At 35.3% G+C, this 19,863-nt stretch overlaps 1 protein-coding gene across 9 annotated transcripts in view; it reads right to left on the bottom strand.

The window, feature by feature from the left end:
• USP34 (ubiquitin specific peptidase 34) overlaps positions 1–19,863 on the bottom strand; it is a 231,689-nt gene that overhangs the window by 9,493 nt on the left and 202,333 nt on the right. For 6 of the 9 annotated variants that reach the window (XM_073791350.1, XM_019942617.3, XM_073791344.1 and 3 more), the window contains 11 exons: positions 19,808–19,852; positions 18,963–19,067; positions 17,700–17,847; positions 12,771–13,405; positions 10,672–10,829; positions 9,119–9,197; positions 7,409–7,535; positions 6,672–6,779; positions 5,274–5,378; positions 5,034–5,158; positions 3,906–4,029 (listed from right to left, as the gene is read on the bottom strand). In XM_073791350.1, the coding sequence (XP_073647451.1) occupies positions 3,906–4,029; positions 5,034–5,158; positions 5,274–5,378; positions 6,672–6,779; positions 7,409–7,535; positions 9,119–9,197; positions 10,672–10,829; positions 12,771–13,405; positions 17,700–17,847; positions 18,963–19,067; positions 19,808–19,852 (1,759 nt within the window). Of the gene's footprint in view, positions 1–3,905; positions 4,030–5,033; positions 5,159–5,273; positions 5,379–6,671; positions 6,780–7,408; positions 7,536–9,118; positions 9,198–10,671; positions 10,830–12,770; positions 13,406–17,699; positions 17,848–18,962; positions 19,068–19,807; positions 19,853–19,863 lie in introns of those variants that run through there. The other 3 variants (XM_073791347.1, XR_012325688.1, XM_073791349.1) reach the window with 3 other exon arrangements.

Genomic DNA, 19,863 nt, shown 5'->3' with positions numbered 1-19,863 from the left:
TTAAAGACTATATAATACAAATGATAGACATTTCAGTTATTTCCAGTTTTACCCAATACAAACCAATTGAAAATAAACATCCTATGTATGTTATTGTACACTTTTATGAGTAGATTTAGGGTGGATTCCTAGATCTGGTACTGCTGGGGCAAAGGGCACGAACAATCTAAACTGCCTCTCCAAATTGACCCCATTATAAGATCTCCTCTTTCCCCAAACTGTGTAAGTATGCATATCATCTAAACTTCATCTCATAGTTGGGGGTGGGGGGGAAAAAAGGAGAAATAATTGTTGTTTGCTTTCTTTATTAGTAAGGATTGGCAACTTCTCATATGGTTACCAAACATTTATTTTGTGTGTGTGTGTGCGCTTGTGTGTATACTGCCTTCTTCGTGTCCTTTGCTTTTTTTAATGTTCTTTACCATCTTGCTGAATCCTAAAAACTCTCTGTACATTGGCACTACTAGCCATTTATCTGTTAAGAATGCAAATATTTTCCCCATTAGCTGTTTGTATTTTAATTCAATTTATGACATTTTCAACATGTAGTACTTCCAATTTTTATGTAGTCAAAAATTTCAATTTATTTTATTGTTTCTGGGTTTCGTGTCCTGCTTAACACAGTCCATCAAATCTCAAGGTGGTATCCATATGATCCTATGTTTTTTCTTTAATACTTCTAGGATTTTATTTTTCACAATTAAATATTTAATCCTCCTAGGATGTATTTTGGTCTAAGGAGCAAAGAAGATATTACTCTTGCCTTTCCTTTCCCAGACAGCTAGCCAGTTGTCTCAATATTACCCATTTTCCACTACTCTGATATGTCACCTTTGTTTTCTATCAAATCCTTGTGTATCCTTATGTTTGTTCTGGGGCTGTTTTTCCACTGTTCTACTTATGTGCTTCCATATCTGCATCGTGTGGTTTTAATCATTAGATTTACAGTCATTCCCTGGGTATTCATGGGGGATTGGTTTCCAGGAGCCCCTGATGCTGAATATCCTTATATAAAATGGTAATACAATGACTGTAGTGGAAATTTCAATCCACAGTTGGTCCTCCGAGAATATGGAGGACATTTACATAAGAAAGGGAGAAAATAAACCAATACTTGCTGTTTTTATGCAAAAAAATGAATAAAATTGATGGTGGGCATGTCTGTGAGTGAAACGGTGATGTATACACCTTTTTGATATTGCTTTGAATTGTGAACTATGTATTAAATACCAAAAGATTTTTTTAAAATTTACTGTTATCTTTAGTAAGTATTCTGGAAATCAATAGTGGCAGTAATCTGGCACTATTCTTCTTTTGCAGAATTTTTCTGGCTAAAAATTGGCTCTTTTTAAATATCAAAATACTGCAGTCTCAGACACACTAGTATTTCACATGGCAGTCAGCAGCTTTGTTCACATTCCCTGAATTCTCTTCCCACTTTTTCTCTGTCTCCCCTAACCCTATGCCTGACTGTCCTCACTTCAAGAGCACTTCAACGCTCCCTTTGTTTACTATTTAGGACCTGCAACTCTATCCCCTGTAATTCTAATCTACAATTATTGTGTAATTCCTTTTTATCCCCCTAACAAATCTTAAAATCTACTCAGTTACCCATGTAAGAATTACCATAAAGACTTCATCAAATCTGGAATGACCTGCAATCCAATACAGGTCTTGAGACACTTCTACCTACAGTCATGATATTCTGGCCCTTGGACCACCTAGCCTTAAGACTCAAATGATTAAGGACATAACCAGTTTAAGCTTACCCTTCCCTCTCTTGTTGCCAAATATAATTTCTTGAAGAAACTATACAAATTAAAACTCCCTATCAACTCTCTGCTTCCCATCACAGTCGTTAATGTGGGCTTTGCTTTCTCAAGCTCTTTCCTAGTGGCCTCTCCTTGTAAACAGTCATTTCAGCTAGAAGAGGGAGTTACTTTCAAACACTGGGACCTAATTCTTCCATTTGTAAGAAGCATAAGCACTGCTTTTAGGTCTCTGTTTTACTTCATATCTAAAACAATGTCCAATTTTCTACATTAACTAAGATATAACCATGAAAAAATTTTTTTCCTGCTCAATTTTTTAAGGTTTTGGTTTATATCTAGAGCTGTCCTACGCAATACAGTAGCCACCAGCCACATCTGGCTATTTAAAATTAATTTGGTTAAAATAAAAAATTCACTTCCTTAATCACATTTCAAGCTCTCAACACTCACATGTGGCCAGTGGCTATCACACTGTGGATGGTGATGCAGCTGGAGAATATTTCCATCCTGGTAGAAAGTTCTAAAGAATAGTGCTTATGTAGAGAACCAAACACCACGAGCCAGGACAACTGTGCTTCCTGAGTATAAGTGATGAGAGCATAAAATATTATGGAAGTTGATTCAGCTAATATGGATGGCTAAGTGTCCTTCTCCTCCCCATGTTTAATTTCCCCAAAACTAGGTATTTGTGTTGATGAGGAAGACAGTCCCACACAGGGTAGAACATTCATTATTTGGCAGAGCTGTTTAAGTAGATAAAATAGCTCCTCACGTAACTTTTGGTATAAATCATATTAACACGATTACTAAGAACTTTTCTTAAGGTCAGCATGTTTATAAGTCTTCCTTCTTATCTGGGAGCAAGGCTGTGTTACTAGATCTCCTGGATATTTCCCCACACTTGATCATTGCCACTGCCAGGTTTTAGCTTTTTACCAAGTGCCACAACCCAATTATATAATCATGAAATGGCCGATCCGAATATATCCTCACCCGCCCACCCCCCAATCTTCAGCCACATATATATAAAACTAGCTAATGAAAACAGGTGGAAGGAACACCCTTTCAAATCTGAAGACACTCTAAACACTTACCAATAAGATGGTTTTTCTGAAGAGGAATTATCCCTGACAGTTGTTACCACTTCATTCTTCTTGGATAACAAAACCTAAGGTATTTTCACATCTTTCGCCCTATCTATAGTGGACCAAAACCTTTTCCACAGGAAGGAAGGGGTTGTGATTGAGAAGGAGCACAAGGGGGAACTTCTAGGATACGGTAATATTGTTATTTCTTGACCTGGGTGGTGGTTCCATGAGTATTTCACTTCCCATGCTCTGAAACAAACCTACAGTACACTGGAGAGGATCCTGGGCCATCCCTAAAGACATCAGATTCACAGGGCACACAGAGCCTGAGAACTCTGGAGGTCCTGAGATAAGGGACACCTGGAGGGCTACTTATCTTCTAAAGACTTATCAGCTGGAAAAAGTCACCCAAAGGGAACAGTCCTCTAAGAGATCTCAGGCACATCCTCAGAGAGACAATATTACATAAAAATAATTCAAGGTTTCCCCCCCTTCATAATTCACTGATTATTTTTTCTATTTCTCATATCTTCCTTTTCAAGTTTCCCTTCTCACTCACCCCTCTATTTTATGAGACTTACCTCCTAATTTACTCATATATGCACCTCTGCTTCACCCTGGCAAGTCCACTCGGCTTGCTCCCGGTGTTGCCAGCTGGCACTACTGATCTCATCTTACCCTCAGATCAGGGCTGGGGAAGTCCATCTCTAAGCCTGCCTCCCTAAGCAGAGCAGTTTTTGGTTTTTGTTTTTAAATTCTGCTGGGCAGATGGAGGAGGACTTGGGCTTCTATGTACAAAAGTGATCAGCCCTACTCCACACTCCTTTATAAGCCAGCTGAAACTCTGGGAAGAACTATTCAATGGAAACCAGTAAGTTGGTGTTTTCTTAATAAACATAAAAATGTTCCCGAGAATAATTAATATTTTTAAACATTCACTTTAAAAAAGAAAAAAAAGGATTGGCTCATTTTTTTCCTCCCCTTCCTGAATGGCTACGGGCTTAAAATAATTCAGTGGAATTTACTGCTCATCTTTTATACTTACTCAGCTTAACTAATGTTTCAGTAAATTTTTCACAGTTGATTGCAACTCGGCATAATAGATGGATGAATTGATGATAAGAAAAGAAGTAGTCTAGCAGCATACGATCATAAACGTCATCTTTGCCCTGAAGGTTAAAGATGATAAAATGGTTGCACTTAAATTGTATAATAAATTAAAGAGCATATTTTGTGCAAACGTAATAAGTTTAACTAAAAAGCTGATTAAATATTTAAATTCTATAAGAACCTAGTTTTAAATTCCAAGTTTCTGTTAATGTTATTAAGATCTTAATTGCCACAAGTTTATTTTCAGTGTGCAAATGCCTTCAATTAAAATTACCCCTTATTTCTATATACTTTAATAAAGTAAAATTACTGTAGGATTTTAAAATGTGACACTTGAGCTCTATAGACATATCATCAAGAAGAGTGAATTAAATTTGATTTTTGAAATAGAGTCCAAATAATTTCTGTAATGGTTACTACAGTGTTAATTATTTTAAATATTTTATCTTATAAGAACTTCTTAAATGTAGTTAAGATCTAAAGACAGCGGGCAAGGGAGAATGTGAATAAAGTTGGGTGAGGAAAAAGTGGAAAAATTGTTTAGAAAAGTGTTGGAACTGAGATAAATTATCCTGTGTCAATGTACCTTCTCTCTATAATTTAGAATTAGCATTATTTTAGAGTTAAGTATTAGAGAACAAGAACTAGGCTATAAATGATGATAAATCTATCAGTCAGTGATAATTAGGCTTAGGTCAAAGGATTATAATTAGAGGGCAGTAAAAGAAGTCATTGATTATATGGCGAAATATAAACAATAGTAAGTACCTAACTTGACCTTTCAGATTTAGATATATGACCCATTTATAATTTAGCCTAGTGACAAATACTAATGAGTCTGTTAGGATATTTTTTGAGGGGGAAAAAAACTTACTACTTGTGCTTATTGTTGATTTTGCAAATATTCAACCAACATTTCAGAGCAGGAAAAAGTCCAAATGAGTCTAATCTTCTTAGGATCCACAAAATGATCATTTAAGTCTAATATACTCATAACTGCCAGAGGGGAATTTCAAATTACTGTGTACTAGAAAAACATGGTTTTCCTGGCATCCCAACATACCTTACTGGTTTCCACCATTGTGGGCAAGAGGCACATATTGAGTTCAGGGCGCGGAGGCCGAATATTGCTTTTCCCTCCTATTAGCTTGGTATTTTCTCGACAAGGGAAATAAGGTCCAAGAGACACTAAGACATTAAAAGTGTACAATAAGAATAAATTGAAAAAATAAATCTCCATGTTTCAGTGTGCAGAAAGATTAAATGCCAACCATGTTCACCACCGTGCTAGATGAATACATACTTGGTATATTACTGTGATGGTAAGTACAATGGTTGTGTTGTAGAAATGGAACCAGAGTATGAAGAAAGTCATGGGGACTCAAAAGCACAAGTTCCTTGAGGACATCTGAAAATAAAAACACAATTTGGGTATTAAAAAACTGGAGTATGTTACCTGCTACTTTCAAACTCACAAATCCTACTGGGGTGACTGATTGCAGTGTGGCAGCTAAAAAGTTTTAGAGTCTAAAACTGTTTTAGCACTTAACTCTGGGAGAAATTCTGTCTGATGCTTAATCAAATCCGGATCAGCAGAGTTACTAAACAACAATCGGGCATCATTTAGAAACCAAAGTTTAAAACTATTAAGAGAAGCATCATGGAGAAGTACACTGAGGGAAATATTTAATGCATACTGATTATGTATCTTCATAAAATCAACCAAAGCAGCTTATAAATCTAAGGTTCAAAATTCTTTGGATCTGAGAATCCTTAATCTACTTTTAATGTTTCATGATGCTAGCTGGATTGATTCTCATCCTGTAATTACACAGGAGTAAAGCTCATGATGACAGGCTACTGGCGGAGTTTCTGGCAATTAGAGGTTACTGCTATGCATCCCTCCTTTTTTTTTTTTTTGGCCACGCTGCACAGCCTGTGGGATCTTAGTTCCCTGACCAGGGATTGAACCCGTGCCCCCTGCAGTGGAAGTGCAGAGTCTTAACCACTGGACTGCCACGAAGTCCTGCACCCTTCCCCTCTTAATGGAGAAGTGTAGGCCTGTAATTCTACAGAACATCAGGCCAACACCTGCCAAAACTGACTGCTTCTACATGACAGTTATACATGTCATTTTGAGAAATTGTAAATAAGTAGCTATAGTCTCTAAAGATTATTTAAATGGCTTCTAAGGCAGTAAAAAATTCAATATGAATTTAAAACAAGGGGGTCCTTTAACAGACACAAATTATCATTATAAATATGCAATTAGTAAAAATATAAAATACTCAGGAGTCTAAGAAGAGCTACTAGGAAGTATCTTCAGGCAAAAGAACTCACAGGGAAATAATCACCCCCACTCTTTACAATGTCAGTTCTAATCTGTAAACATCTGCATGATTCTACCTTGTTTAAATAGGATCAGAAGATTTCAGAGCTGTAAGAGATCTAGAGATAACCTTAGGTCAGCAAGCCCATATATAAAGTGACCTGCCTATAATGACATAGTTAATTATTGATATGTTAAGAAACAGAACTCGATTTTCTTAGGATCTGCTGGCCAGTATAAGTCACACATAAGAAGTACAAATGTCTTCCAAACCCTACAGAACTAACATTACATCTTACATATACACACACAATCCCACAAAAATGTTCTTCCACTAGGTTTTTACACAGCTATATTTTCCAAGTAACTTACCTATACAGGCATTTCTAAGTTCTGGAGGGCTATAGGAATTAAGAAGAGTTAACAGTTTATGGGCAAATTCAATGCGCTCCTGCCACTGGATTAATGCTTGTTTCACATCTGCAAACACAAAAGCATATGTAAATATGCCATTTGAGATCAAACTTCCTCACAATTATTTTCTGTTGTAAACTACAGAATGCTTACACTAAGAAATCCAAATTAATTACATAAACATCTTTGGTGAAAGCTAAGTGATTATTTTCATGAGATGGCTACTATTGTTAAACCTGCTGTATTTCTTAAAAGCACATATTTTAAGTGATGATATGCCCCATTTTCTAGGAATTTATATGCATTTCAAAGTTCACACTACTTTACAGGGACACAGAGATGTTTGTTTTATAGTTATTTCTCTTGAAAATAAATGATTTAACCTAAGCCATGTAAGTTTCCAGCCAGAGGAACTTCACAAATACTCATGTTGTTACTGTGTTTAGAAATATTTTCCAATCTCCTAAATCTTGACACTTATAGCATGCTTGCCTATTTCTCAGGCAGAGATAGAGAAAATAGACAAGATCATTCCAGTTTTATATCAGGAGGTCATGATAAACATTTTCCTAATGGTTAGCTAACATCAGCCCCGTTTTCCGTACATAAATTAGAGAAGAAGACAAATTCTCTGAAGCATGTGGATTCTCTTTAATTGTTAAACTAACAAAAATAAGAAGTAGGATTAATCAAACCTTTTCTCTGAAGATATGGGCGAGTAGACTTCAAAACTGAAAGGAATATTGACAGAAGTTCTACCAAGTCTCCAGTCACGTGGCAAGCTGTGGCTTCATGATACATCATATGCAGTGTGTTGAAAGACTACAAGTGATTTAAAAAAATGAAAAATTTCATTTCACTTTTACTTTATTGAGCCACAAAATGGTACTGCTCATCCTCTATGACAGATGTTTTCAGACTAAGACTATGTGTGTGCATATCTGCAAAAGCAAATGTATCTGCTTTCTATCTACAAGTCAAATGCTCCCATTCAGCTCTTTTAAAATACAAAATAGTCCTCACTTTCACAGTTGACACTGTGATATTTTGTGTTTACATTTTACTTTGAAGGAATAATTTACTTAATCTGATTTTTTTTTGGGGGGGGGCTACTGTTTGCTCTAAGTACATATCTCTAAGACTGCAAGCTTTAGAGATTACAAAGCAGCAGCAACAGGAAGACTGGGGAGAATAGGTGACTGCTTTAACTAACCTTCCAGGGTTTCTATGAAAGACAGTGGTGAAATAGCTGTCAGTCATACTCAAAATAGTAGGTCTGAAAGAGGTAAAAGAACTCCAAAAGGTAGGAATTCCTTTAATCATATTGGCTTGTTAAATCTTTTGATTCCTTTAACAGTACTAGCTTAATGAAATCCTTAGTTTTTTCCTATTTCATTTTACACCAATACACCTTCTTTCTAATCCTCTCAAATCAGTCCCCCATAGCCTATGTACTATTCGCAATTCACAGCTGAAAATTCATAACCTAGAATCTGTGGCAGTACATAATCTGAACAATGTACATGTGTGGCATTTAACCTGTGAGCTGTGAGGACAGGAACCATGTCTGTCTTGTTCACTGCTGTATCCCCAGTGCCTAGCACAATGCCTGGCACAGAGTAGACATTCAAACATCTGTTGAATGAAAGAATGAAATTCTCACTACTCCTCTTCACATACTTTCGTTTTAGCCAAACAGAAATATTTGGTATTTGTTGAATACAACCAATACCTTCTTGCCTTTGTGCTGATTAAGTCATTTATCTAAATGTTTTCCCGCTTATCTCTGCAAGTCCAAATTCTTCAAAGTGCAGTTTCACATGTTGTATTCCTATTCTATAATACCATTAACTGAAAAGACTATCCTACCTCTTAATTTTCATGGTGCCCTTGGCATATACTTTCATCTTACCTCCATTATCAGACTAAAGGGTACTATGCACCTCTGTGGACTTAAAATCATCTCACAGTTGTGGATGTTCAATAATCATGGGAAAAATTAACAGCTGATTGTAACCAGCTGTAACAATCTCACTAGCTTCCTCTAATGAGGAACTGGGTCAAATAAACACACTCTTGAGAAATTATGTGTGTCCTCAATTAAATCCTACAGACTCATCCATTTCTAGTCTTACAAATGAATTTATAAAACTAGTCTATTTCAAGTGTTCTAAATACAAACTGAGGGGAAAAGTATGTAATTACTATGGAAAAAGAAAACAGCACCCAAAAACTGTGACCTAATTCTTCTTGGAATGTAAATTAGCATTTACTGATCTGCATATTTAAAATCCAGACACCTGTAAAACAGTTTACAATAAACTTTAAATATCCACAAAACAAGAAGTTTGGGTGAGAACATTAAATTGAAATAAATCTACAGTAAAACGCAATAAAGTATTTACCTCAGTCATCAAGATCAACCCTCGATTAAATACAACAAGAAGTCTGTCTTCATCAGATTCTAATAGTATTCTGAAGGCACTAGAAAACAGAGACCAGTTTGAGAACTCTGAATCTGAACAGAACACTTAGGTGATAAAAAAAAAATAGAAGTAAATTGTCATTTAGGTTCTCTACTTTCTTACCTACAAAAAGAGACAGCTACATCTAGTCCTTAGTAATATAATAAAAGATAATATTAAATAAGAAACCCTCAGTGCAACTTAGAGAAAAGTTATGTCTACTAGTATTACACTAGTCAACTCTTAATTATCCACAATGGTGGAAGAGAGGTGCTGACAGGAATATTTTTAAAGTTTCAGTAGAAACAATGTTTCTTTTTATAATGGGTTTATCTTCTACAGTATGTTAAGTTCCAGATAACAATAAAATACACTTGGTATTATTGAAGCACTCATCAGCTAGTTACTGGGAAGAACAACAGGAGGGGGGAAAAAAAACCGAAAACATATGTTGGCCTTGAAAATAATCTATATAATAATCATCCAAAAGTAGCTGCATTACTCCTGTTAATCGACTTTATTTCATTATTAGGTACTGGAAACTGCTATTATATAGTACAACTGGAAATCCTTCTACTTTAATGAGATGTTTTCTTCATTTTTAAAAAAAATAATCAGGGGCTTCCCTGGTGGCGCAGTGGTTGAGAGTCCGCCTGCCGATGCAGGGGACACGGGTTTGTGCCCTGGTCCGGGAAGATCCCATGTGCCGTGGAGCGGCTGGGCCCATGAGCCATGGCCGTTGAGCCTGCGCGTCTGGAGCCTGTGCTCCGCAACGGGAGAGGCCACAACAGTGAGAGGCCCGTGTACCGCAAAAAAAAAAAAAAAAGTATTGCCAAAAAATGTGGGCCTAATAAAAGACATCAGCCCCAAGTCTTAGATTTAATATACAGAAATTAACCTAGACTTAATTTCTACAGTTAAAGGAAATTAAGTGTAATTTGTAGCAGTTCCTTTATAGTCATTCAATAACTTCTGTAGCTCTGAACAATTAACTGTAAAGATATTTTGGTATTTTGGCGAATTCCTATAGTTAAAAAAGATAGATCGATCTGGGCTAACTAAAATGAGAAACATATTAACAATGAAACTTATCCAAAGATGGAGTAAGCTATTTCTGGAGACCTCTAGGACTGAACTGTCCAAGCATAAGTTAGAATGAACTGTCACAGAGAGGAGGATTTAAGCTTTAGGTGGAAGATGGTACATTAAGGTTCCTTCCAACCCTAAAATTCTATGATTCTGATAAAACACACATAGATAATCCAAAACCAAATCAAAATAAAAACTATTAAAAGTAGCTAATTAACTCTCAAAATATAAATTCCTCCAAGGTGTCTAAAGGTTTAAATGCTTTCCCAATAACCTTAAAGAAGTGGTAAAATTTCAGTTATAAATAATTTAAATTATTCCTCTTTAAATGTCAAGATGATGGTCCCCATCCCTTCACTTGTAAAAACAAAACAAACAAAAAACACCAGAAAATATCTCTTTACCTTATTAAAGTAGTCCAGCAGGAGCGGCCGTCTAAGCAACGTAAGTAACAACTTATGGTTGTTTTCTTAAACTGTTTAATATCTTCCAATTCTTCTTCTCTCATATCTGGCCTCTGAGCTATGAACAGCTGCATCAGGTTAAATAGTTCTTCTACTGCCTGAAAAGGGCAAATAAGCATTATGATGATCTATCTTCTTCTCATTTCTAAGTGTTATGCTCATTAGCCAGTTCTTAAAATTACACAAATTAAGTTAGATTGCAGTACCATCCAAGAATAATTATAAAATTAGCAGTGGATTCTATTTTTAAAATGCAATATATTATTCACTAAAAGAAAATAATCTTAAAATAGAATTTCCAGATTAAAAACTACAAGTAAATTCAACTTATTCAACTTTAGTCTTAAAACTGTTTAAATTACTAGCTTTATAATGTCAAATATATCCAGAGATGGTATGCCCATCCTTTGCCCCCCTTTTCTATAGTAAATGAGAAATTATTACTCTGTCACAAAGATTTTACACCCCTCAATTACACCTGAATTAATACTGCTTTGAGAAAACCCTTTGTGCCAACATTTGGAATGATTTTTCTAGACTGATAGATGATCCAGCTCAAGATGGATGAAATGTGGGATCTAATATTCTAGTAAAATCACTAGCTGTGGTTTTATAAACTCATTTACTCATGGGCATGTTAGGAAAGGGCTGTTCTTCTAATACATACTTATCAAAGACCTGAAACCCCCAACCTTCATATTTTTCATGGCAAAAATTGATTTAAGCACCATTTTCACAAAAAATCTCTAACTGATAAGTTCTAAAATAAAGATGTTACATTTCATTGATGCCTAACAACATTAGGGGATAAATATTCTAACTCACCCAGCACTCATCAAAGGTATATTTAACTTACAGACATCATGTTTAGTAACTAAATCGGAGATTATTTATGTGAATGCGATAGAGAAAAATCCACTGAATCTTAATAAATTCTGTCCTAACTCCTTCTAAGTTCGGCAGACTCTCATTCTCCTTCCGTATTCTTATAACCTTGGCTTTGAACCTCTTTTGGTACTTAATATACTCACTTTCTTTCCTTTATTATAGGCATTCTAACTTTCTTAACAGGAAATAAGGTTATTCTTTCTGGGTGAGAAATAACAATTCACTACATTATGTCTAAAGGACAGTTAATGTCCTTTCTTCCTTCAACAGGAAAAAGAAGTGTAGCACACAATTCAAGGATACCAATACTTAAAATACCCTTTATTGTAGTCATTTGACTGAGCTCTTAAGTAAATGTTGAATGTCTTGAAAATGTCTTGAAAAAGTTCCTTCTCCTATACTCCCTTTAAAGTAAGCAAAAAATTTTTCTTATTAGCAGTTTTTAGCCTCTGGGTTGACAACAGCTTGAAAAAGCGTTCTGCACTCTGCTTCCGACCCCCTTCCCAGATGTATACCCTCTTGGTGTAAGCTTGAGTTTACAACAAAGAGTAAGAGGCAACAATGAAAAGAAATATCCAGGAATGACAGCCTAACATGGAGAGGGGAAAATTTTAAATAAAACCTATAGTCTGCAGAGAAAAAGGGATCAGATTTAGATGGTATATATTTGTACTCTGATAGGCCCACCTCTTAGCCATTTCATTCACTTCAACGTAGTGTGAACAAATAAAAAAACCCTAGGTAATACTACAGCTAAGATAAAATATTGTCTAGCTTACAGCTTAGCATAGTATGTATATGTTGATAATATCTAAACAGTAAATACTCACTTCCTTAAAACTGTACCACAAAGCTGAACTTTTTCATTAGGTATATATGAAAGACTCATTAACAAAACCACAAATTAACATAAGTAAGTTCCATTAGAGATAAAATTTCAGTATCAACCTAAGAAAAATTATCCACACACTTACCAATTTTATAACATTTTATACATGTATTCAAGAAAACAAATAAACCTTAAGTCTTTAAGAAAGAACAGTTAAAGTCAGACTGTACTCCCATATTTTGTCGCTACATCCCACAATGGGAAAAACAGGTATTTCCAATCAATTTGAGGATACAGATACAAGAGTTATCATTTTACTTACTCCAGGGTATTGGCTGGCATGTGGTGTAAGATTCTTAAAGGCCCACTGAATGTTCTGGTGAGAAGCCAGTTGTCGTGTAAATGCAGGAGACTGTTCACAGCAGAGCCTCAGAATGCCGTAGTAGGCAGGCAGCATCCCGCGGTTAAAAAGCACCACATCCTGATCATCATGGTCAGCAAGGATGTAATTGAAGGCAATGTTCTTGGTTACCACTGGGTTCTGAACAATAAGGCGGATATTCTCTGGACAGTCAGCACACACATTGTACCAAAATGAAAGCAAAGCCTGTTTATTGTGATTTGTAGCTATTGCTGGCTCAGAAAGTTTAGGCTGGAAAAGGTTCCACAAATCCATGAAATATGTGGAAAACATCAGCTTCTCAGTTTTGGAAATTAAACAGTAAGTCATAAAGCTAAAATAGGGCACTAGCTTTGTAGTGCCATGAACAGCAGCATCAACATAAAGTTTGGCTCTTGAGAGCAAACCAAGGAGCACGTTGTAGACCTGATGTAGGACTACTGTTGTGTCTGGACTGAGTGGAAGGTCACGGGTTGGGATGTGCAAAGACCTTGTTGACCGGAACATCTGGCGGAATGAATTGCTTGGTATAAGGGACACCAGAAGATAAGCTGCAGCTATAAAATGTAAAACAAAACTGTCAGATGCTTACAAGATATAAAATAGACTGAAGAGCAGTCATTAAACACAAAGTCACTCTTCCCTTTAAAAATTAAAATGAATAAAAATTAAGGGACATGAACATCTCTTTTAATATCTTTCTGCTCTACCACTGGTACCAGAGAAATCCCAAGGAATGACAAAAACAGACGCCTTCCATTTTGTCACTGCTATTTTTTAAGTGGTGACAACAATCGCATAAACAGAAAGTTTTAAACCTCTTTTGTTTAGCTTTCCCAAGACGTAGAATTTTCCCATTTGTTTTATCATTTTATTTCTTCGCAGGGAATAATATGGTTTAACAGGAAGAACACAGCATTTGGAGCCAGAAGACCTACATAACGCTGTCTGACATATCAAATCATTAATTTAGGGTCTTAGTTTTCCTCTTCTTTATCAATTATTACAAAATAATTCAGTATTATTTTGTAGATAATGGTAAACTTACATTATAAAGATAGAATAAGATCTATCTAAAAGCCTTTTGTATTATAAAGATTATATACATATATGCCAATTATAGAATATTAACTTTGGAAAATCTCTGAAAGTCTTCTAGGCTAACCTTGCATGCAGAGAAAGAATCCCTTCCTTAACATACCTGGAAAATGTTATTAAGCCTATGGTATAATTCTGAGAGGATAATGACTCATTAGTTGAACCCATCTGTAAAAGGAGTTACTATTAGCAAGGCACTAAGCTAGGTACGTTGCAAATATTATCTCATTTAATCCCTCACAATCATCCTGGAGGTAGGTGATGATACAGTGGAAAATCTGAATCTTAGAGAAGCAAAGACCAAGGTCACACAGATAAAGGGGGAGCCCAGACTTGACTTCGAGAAACGATGATGATGATGATGATGACGATGATAATGGTAACATACAAACAACAACAAGAACTGCTAACATTTATCAAATGCTTAAATTTAACACATTCTTTATGTAGTTGGTATTAGTTTTATTATCTCCACTTTTACTCAGACTTAAAACAGTATGACTACCCCATTTTCCACAGCAAGTGGCAGAGCTGGAATTCAAACCTTGATTGTCAGACTCATGAGTTAATCGTCCTAACAACATTCATTACAGAGCCTACTCAAGGCATCTAATGCCTTAGTATAACCCTTTTCAATACACCTACTAATTCTGTCTCCCACTATTCTACCTATAATTTGATAACTTCCATCATACTACCAAAGCAAATACAGTTAGGGTTTCTAAAATTAATTGTAATCTCTTTTATGGATGTCAAATTAAACTTTATTTTTGCACAATACTCCATTTCTACATATTTCATCACCTATATATTGCTCTGATTAGCCTGTTTTCAGTTAGGCTCAGTTTGGTATGTGTTTCAAATATAAAAACTTGGCATTTAGGTGTCATCTTGATCAAATTTGTATAAAACTGCAATTGAGAAAATAATTTTATTTAAAAAATTATTCAGTTTAAGTTAAATACTTTTACCCCAACATTTTATTTTGAAAAAATTTTGAACACTGTGAAAGGTTGAAAACATTCTACTAAATAATGATCCATGGACCTACCACATAAATTCTACAATTAACATTTTGTTTTGCTTTATCACATACCTAACCATCTACTTATTTCTATAAAAACTATTTGCTTTTAAATAAAAAGTAAGTTCTGCTAGGGGAAAAAACCCCACGACTTTTAAATTATTTTTATCTTTGAGAACAAACAGGGAAGTCAATGTAGAAGAACAGACCATCTTTCTAAAAACTGCCTTGCTATAACTTAAAAATTCCTGGGTCTAGAGAACTTAGAACAAATCGTCCATTTCTATATGGCAACTCAACTATTTTAAGACACCTATTGTGTCACCATTTTCTTTTCGCTAAATATTCTAAAGTCATTCCTTAAAATTATTTTGTAGGATTTACAAGTATTTCTCTGTAGCTTTTCTTCTATCCATGTTACCCTCATTCTTACTGAGTCATACTGATTCTATTCAAATATTTGGGCCCCGATTTCAAGTTACATTATTTCAAAAGCATTTTTTCGTATTTCTATAGTCTTCACTATTATAATTTTTAAATGATGCATAACAATTTATCTCTTATCTGAACATCTAGTTAAAAATTTTTCACACTTACAAATAATGCTGTTGGACATTCATATATTGGATGACTTACTTATACCAGAATCCCTGCAATGGTATTACTGAGTTGAAAAAGGGAAAAAAAAATTAAGGATCTTGGTACATACTGCTAAACTGCATTTCATAAGGGTAATATTAACTTACAATGTCACTGCAGTGTATGAGAATGCTATTTCTTTAGCACTACTATGAATGTTAGGTGTACCAGCTAGCTAAAAAGCTTTTCTTTTTGTTTTGGTTTTTTTGTTTGTTTGGTTCAGCAAAAGTTTTTAATTGTTTTATGGTCAGGAGTCAGGACATAAATACCAACCAGCATATGTGTCAGCTCTTACAAATATCCCATTACTGTGGGGTTAACTAAACTGGCAGGAAAAAAAGCCTATGAGCAGAGTACCATCGCCAAGCCATGTGTACCCACCACTGAAACATGTTTTCCCCTAATAAACCTTTTATTTTAGAAGAGGTAGAACAGACAGTTCCTATACCCCCTTCTCCCATTTCCCCTGTTAACATTATTACCATGGTACATTTGTTGTGACTAAGGAACCAACACTGGCACATTACTATTAACTAATTTCCACATTTCAGATTTCAATAGTTTTGCCCTAATGTTCTTTTCCTGCTTCTAGGATCTCATTTAGGATAAATGAGATTTAGATGTCATGTCTCCTTAAGCTCATCTTGACTGTGACACTTTCTCAGACTTTCTTTGGAAGACCATGACAGTTTTGAGGAGTAGTGGTCAGGTATTTTTGTAGAATGTCCCTCAAATTAAGTTTATCTGATGAGTATCATGGTTAGACTCAGGTTATGGGATTTTGGGAGGAAGACCACATGATGAAGTGCCCTGTGCATCACACCATATCAAGGGCACATACTATCAACATGACTTATCAGTGACATTTTTAACCTTAATTATCTGCCTGACTTAATGTTTGTCAAGTTTCTTAACGTTATTTTCTCTATCCCTCATACTCTACTCTTTGAAAGCAAGTCACTAAGCTCACACTCAAGGGGGTTTCCCTTTTGGGGGGGAAGATGTACATACATTTTTTGGAATTCTTCTGTATGGGAGATTTGTCTCTTCTCCATTTCTTTGTTTATTCAGTCATTCATTTATATCAGTATGGACTCATGGGTATTTATTTTATACTTTGGATTACAATTCAGTGCTATGTTAATTATTTTTTCTCTCAAATTGTTCCAGCTTTGGGCATTGGGAGCTCTTTCAGGTTGGTTCTATGTCCCTTTGACATACCCCCATCATTTTGTTTTGGGAGTACTTCCTTACTTTCTGGTTCCACAAGATGCTACAGGCTCATCTTGTATATTCCCTGCCCTAGTCCTACAATCAGCCATTTCTCCAAGGAGCTGTGTTTCATTTTATCGGAAATGATGTTTAAAAACATGGATCTGGGTATTCGATGTACTTGCTGCTACTGGAGTGTTACTGATTGTATGCCCTCTCAGCAGAAAACTAGGAAATATGATCTTAATGATTAAACTGAATGATTAAAGAATTAAAAAAATTAACTACTTTGATTTTTATTTCTTTTAATACTATCAAAAGAAAACATACTCTGTGTTTATTTACAATCAGTTACCTATTCTGTGAAGTATCTATTTTTGGTATTTGTCCATCTGTCTTCCAAGATCTTTGTTTATTCCCTTCTGGCCTGGGTACAATAAAGATATTTATCATTTAACTCCCATAACTTCAGAGAATATTTTCTCTCAGCTTATTTTGTGTTTTAATTGTCACTTTACTCTTAGCCTTCTCAAGTTACTTTTAAGACAGGATTTTCTGACCCATTACTCTCTTCACTAATGCTGATAATGCTTTGTGATTCTATCAAGAAAGGAAACAAAAATGATAGTGGTGGTGATATCACCCAAGAAAAGACACAGTTTCCTATCCTTAAAAAAACAAAAACACTATAGATATTTGTAAAACATCGCCATAGGTTTTCAAATACTAATATAACCTTGGCGTTTAAAAAAATATCTCTAAGAGCCTTTCTGTATTATACAATGGGCATATTATGATCACCTTAAAACAAACAAAAAACAAAACGAAACGTGGAACAACAACAAAATGGTTTCTTAAATTCTGAATATTTGACTTACAAGTCCTGACTCTAGGATAATTGTGAGCCAAAAGAAACCGCTCGACCCAGTTTTCCATATTCTGTAGGACCCAGCTGTGTGCCAGTTTATTTCGGGGTGTCTGCACTGCCAACCAATCCAGACACTGAGAAGGATTGTATTCAATTACCTACAAGTAAAATGACAAGAACAGAATATAAGGCTAACTGAATGAGCAGTTACTTTTTTAAACTTACTTTTGGTATGTGCATCAGACACTTTAAAGCTAAATAGTTTTTTGAAAACTAGAGCCTGAAAGAAGTTTCACACCCATGTTTTTTCCCATTTTTAAAGCAACTTATTTTTATTAACAGGAATATGTTCAAGGAGAATCTGTCATTAGTTTACAAAATAAAATTATAATAACCAAGGACTCTAACACAGGACCAATAAGAGAACTCAATGACCTTTAAGGTCTTAAGTTTACAAAGTTATTTAAAAGTGCTTTTAATTCTCTAAAGTTTCCATCTTTACTTTTCTTATTGTTTGCCCAATCTGCTACTATAAGTGAGAATGAAAACTAGCTCACTATACTGCTGGGAAGATTTTTTTCATTGGAAAAGGAAATCCTAGGAATCTAGAGTAGGGGTTGGAAAATTATGGCTCTCAGAAGCCAAAATTACGGCTTCTGTGGTTTGCCTGTTTTTAAGTTTTTATTGGAACACAACCATGCCCACTCATTTACATTTTGTCTATGGCTGGTTTTATGGTAAAACAGCAGCTGAATGGTTCTAATAGAGACCATATGGCCCACAAAGCCTAAAATATTTACTATCTGGACTATGAAGAGAAAAAGTTTGCCAGGCCCCTGGTCTAGAGAGTGGGCATTTCCAACACTCACTAAGAAGAAATTCTGTAACCTCAGCAGTAACTCTGGAAGAAAGGAAGTGGTTGGTGCGTCCTCTGTATTTTCTATCAACTGCTGAAAGCACCTGGCTTGTATTTCTAGGGCTTCTACCACTTTACGGAATCTTTTTTGAGGATACGGGAATGAGGACCTCGGATGGGCTGAAGACTGCTTATGACTCTACGAGAAAATCTTTAAACATCTGAGACACTAGGGAAGAACTCTTTTTTCCCCTAGATCTTCTGACTAAAGCATCTCTTCTTCCCTTCACCTGTGACTTACTAAAACCATTTTGAGTTACCCAAGCAAGAAGAAACTAGTACTTAAAATGTGAGTGACTGTTAGAAATATAAAGCCCTCGGAAAAATAAACACTAAAACATCTGCTGCAAGACTTACCTCCCATATCCTTTGCAGAATGTAAGATGCAAAGGGAGGCATTCCTGGAGGTCCACCAGCAAACTCCATTAGCATAGTCAACAATTTAAAGAAAGGATTGGCTGCCTATAAGACATGTACATGACTGTGTATTTAGATCTGTTTGAACCCATCATTTCCAGCTGAAAACAAAGAAGTATAACTCTTCTACAGATCACATTTAAATCTGCTGTATTAGGTTAGAGAGCTCAGTACTCATACATATGAACCTGAACTCTCATAAAGCAGAAGGGTGAGCGCAGGATACAGTGTCAATTGTGTGGGAGCCACATTTAACAGAAAACATCTATTTTTCTGGATGTCAATTTGGGAAAAAATGTATCAAAACTCTTGTTAATGAGACAACCATGTTTATAGAAAAATTTAGATTAAAAGTTTCCTGTAGCAACCTCTGCTCTCTGAGGTATAATTTATATTAATATTTGACATGTATTATCAAAGTAGCTATAATATTTTCATTTTATGAAAATATATACTTATCCACCTAGGCAGAATTCTGGTTAGTCTACTTTCTTCTAAGGTACAATATGATATATGCTTCAAACCAAACAACTTTAAAGCTCAGTATCAAGGTGGAACTCTGATATATTCAACTTATATGTAAATTTAATTGGGAAAATGACATTTGTGACAAGATGTGAAGAGGTAATTCAGTTTATTCAAGTTACATAGTTAAAAATAGGTGGTTGTATTATGAGGGAAGCCTTGATAAATTTTTTCCCAAAAACAATTAGAAAGGTTCATTTGAAAGCACTGTCAGTGCTGATAGCAGCTTGAAAAACATGAATGAACAGATGTCTACATACCTCAGGAGTCAATTTTGCTATTGATGTGAAAAGCATAGATACAATCTAAAACAAAA

This window comes from Tursiops truncatus, chromosome 14 (genome assembly GCF_011762595.2).
Source record: "Tursiops truncatus isolate mTurTru1 chromosome 14, mTurTru1.mat.Y, whole genome shotgun sequence".
Taxonomy (NCBI): Eukaryota; Metazoa; Chordata; class Mammalia; order Artiodactyla; family Delphinidae; genus Tursiops; species Tursiops truncatus.
The sequence above is the reverse complement of the archived record's forward strand: the minus strand, read 5'-3'. Positions and strand labels throughout refer to the sequence as shown.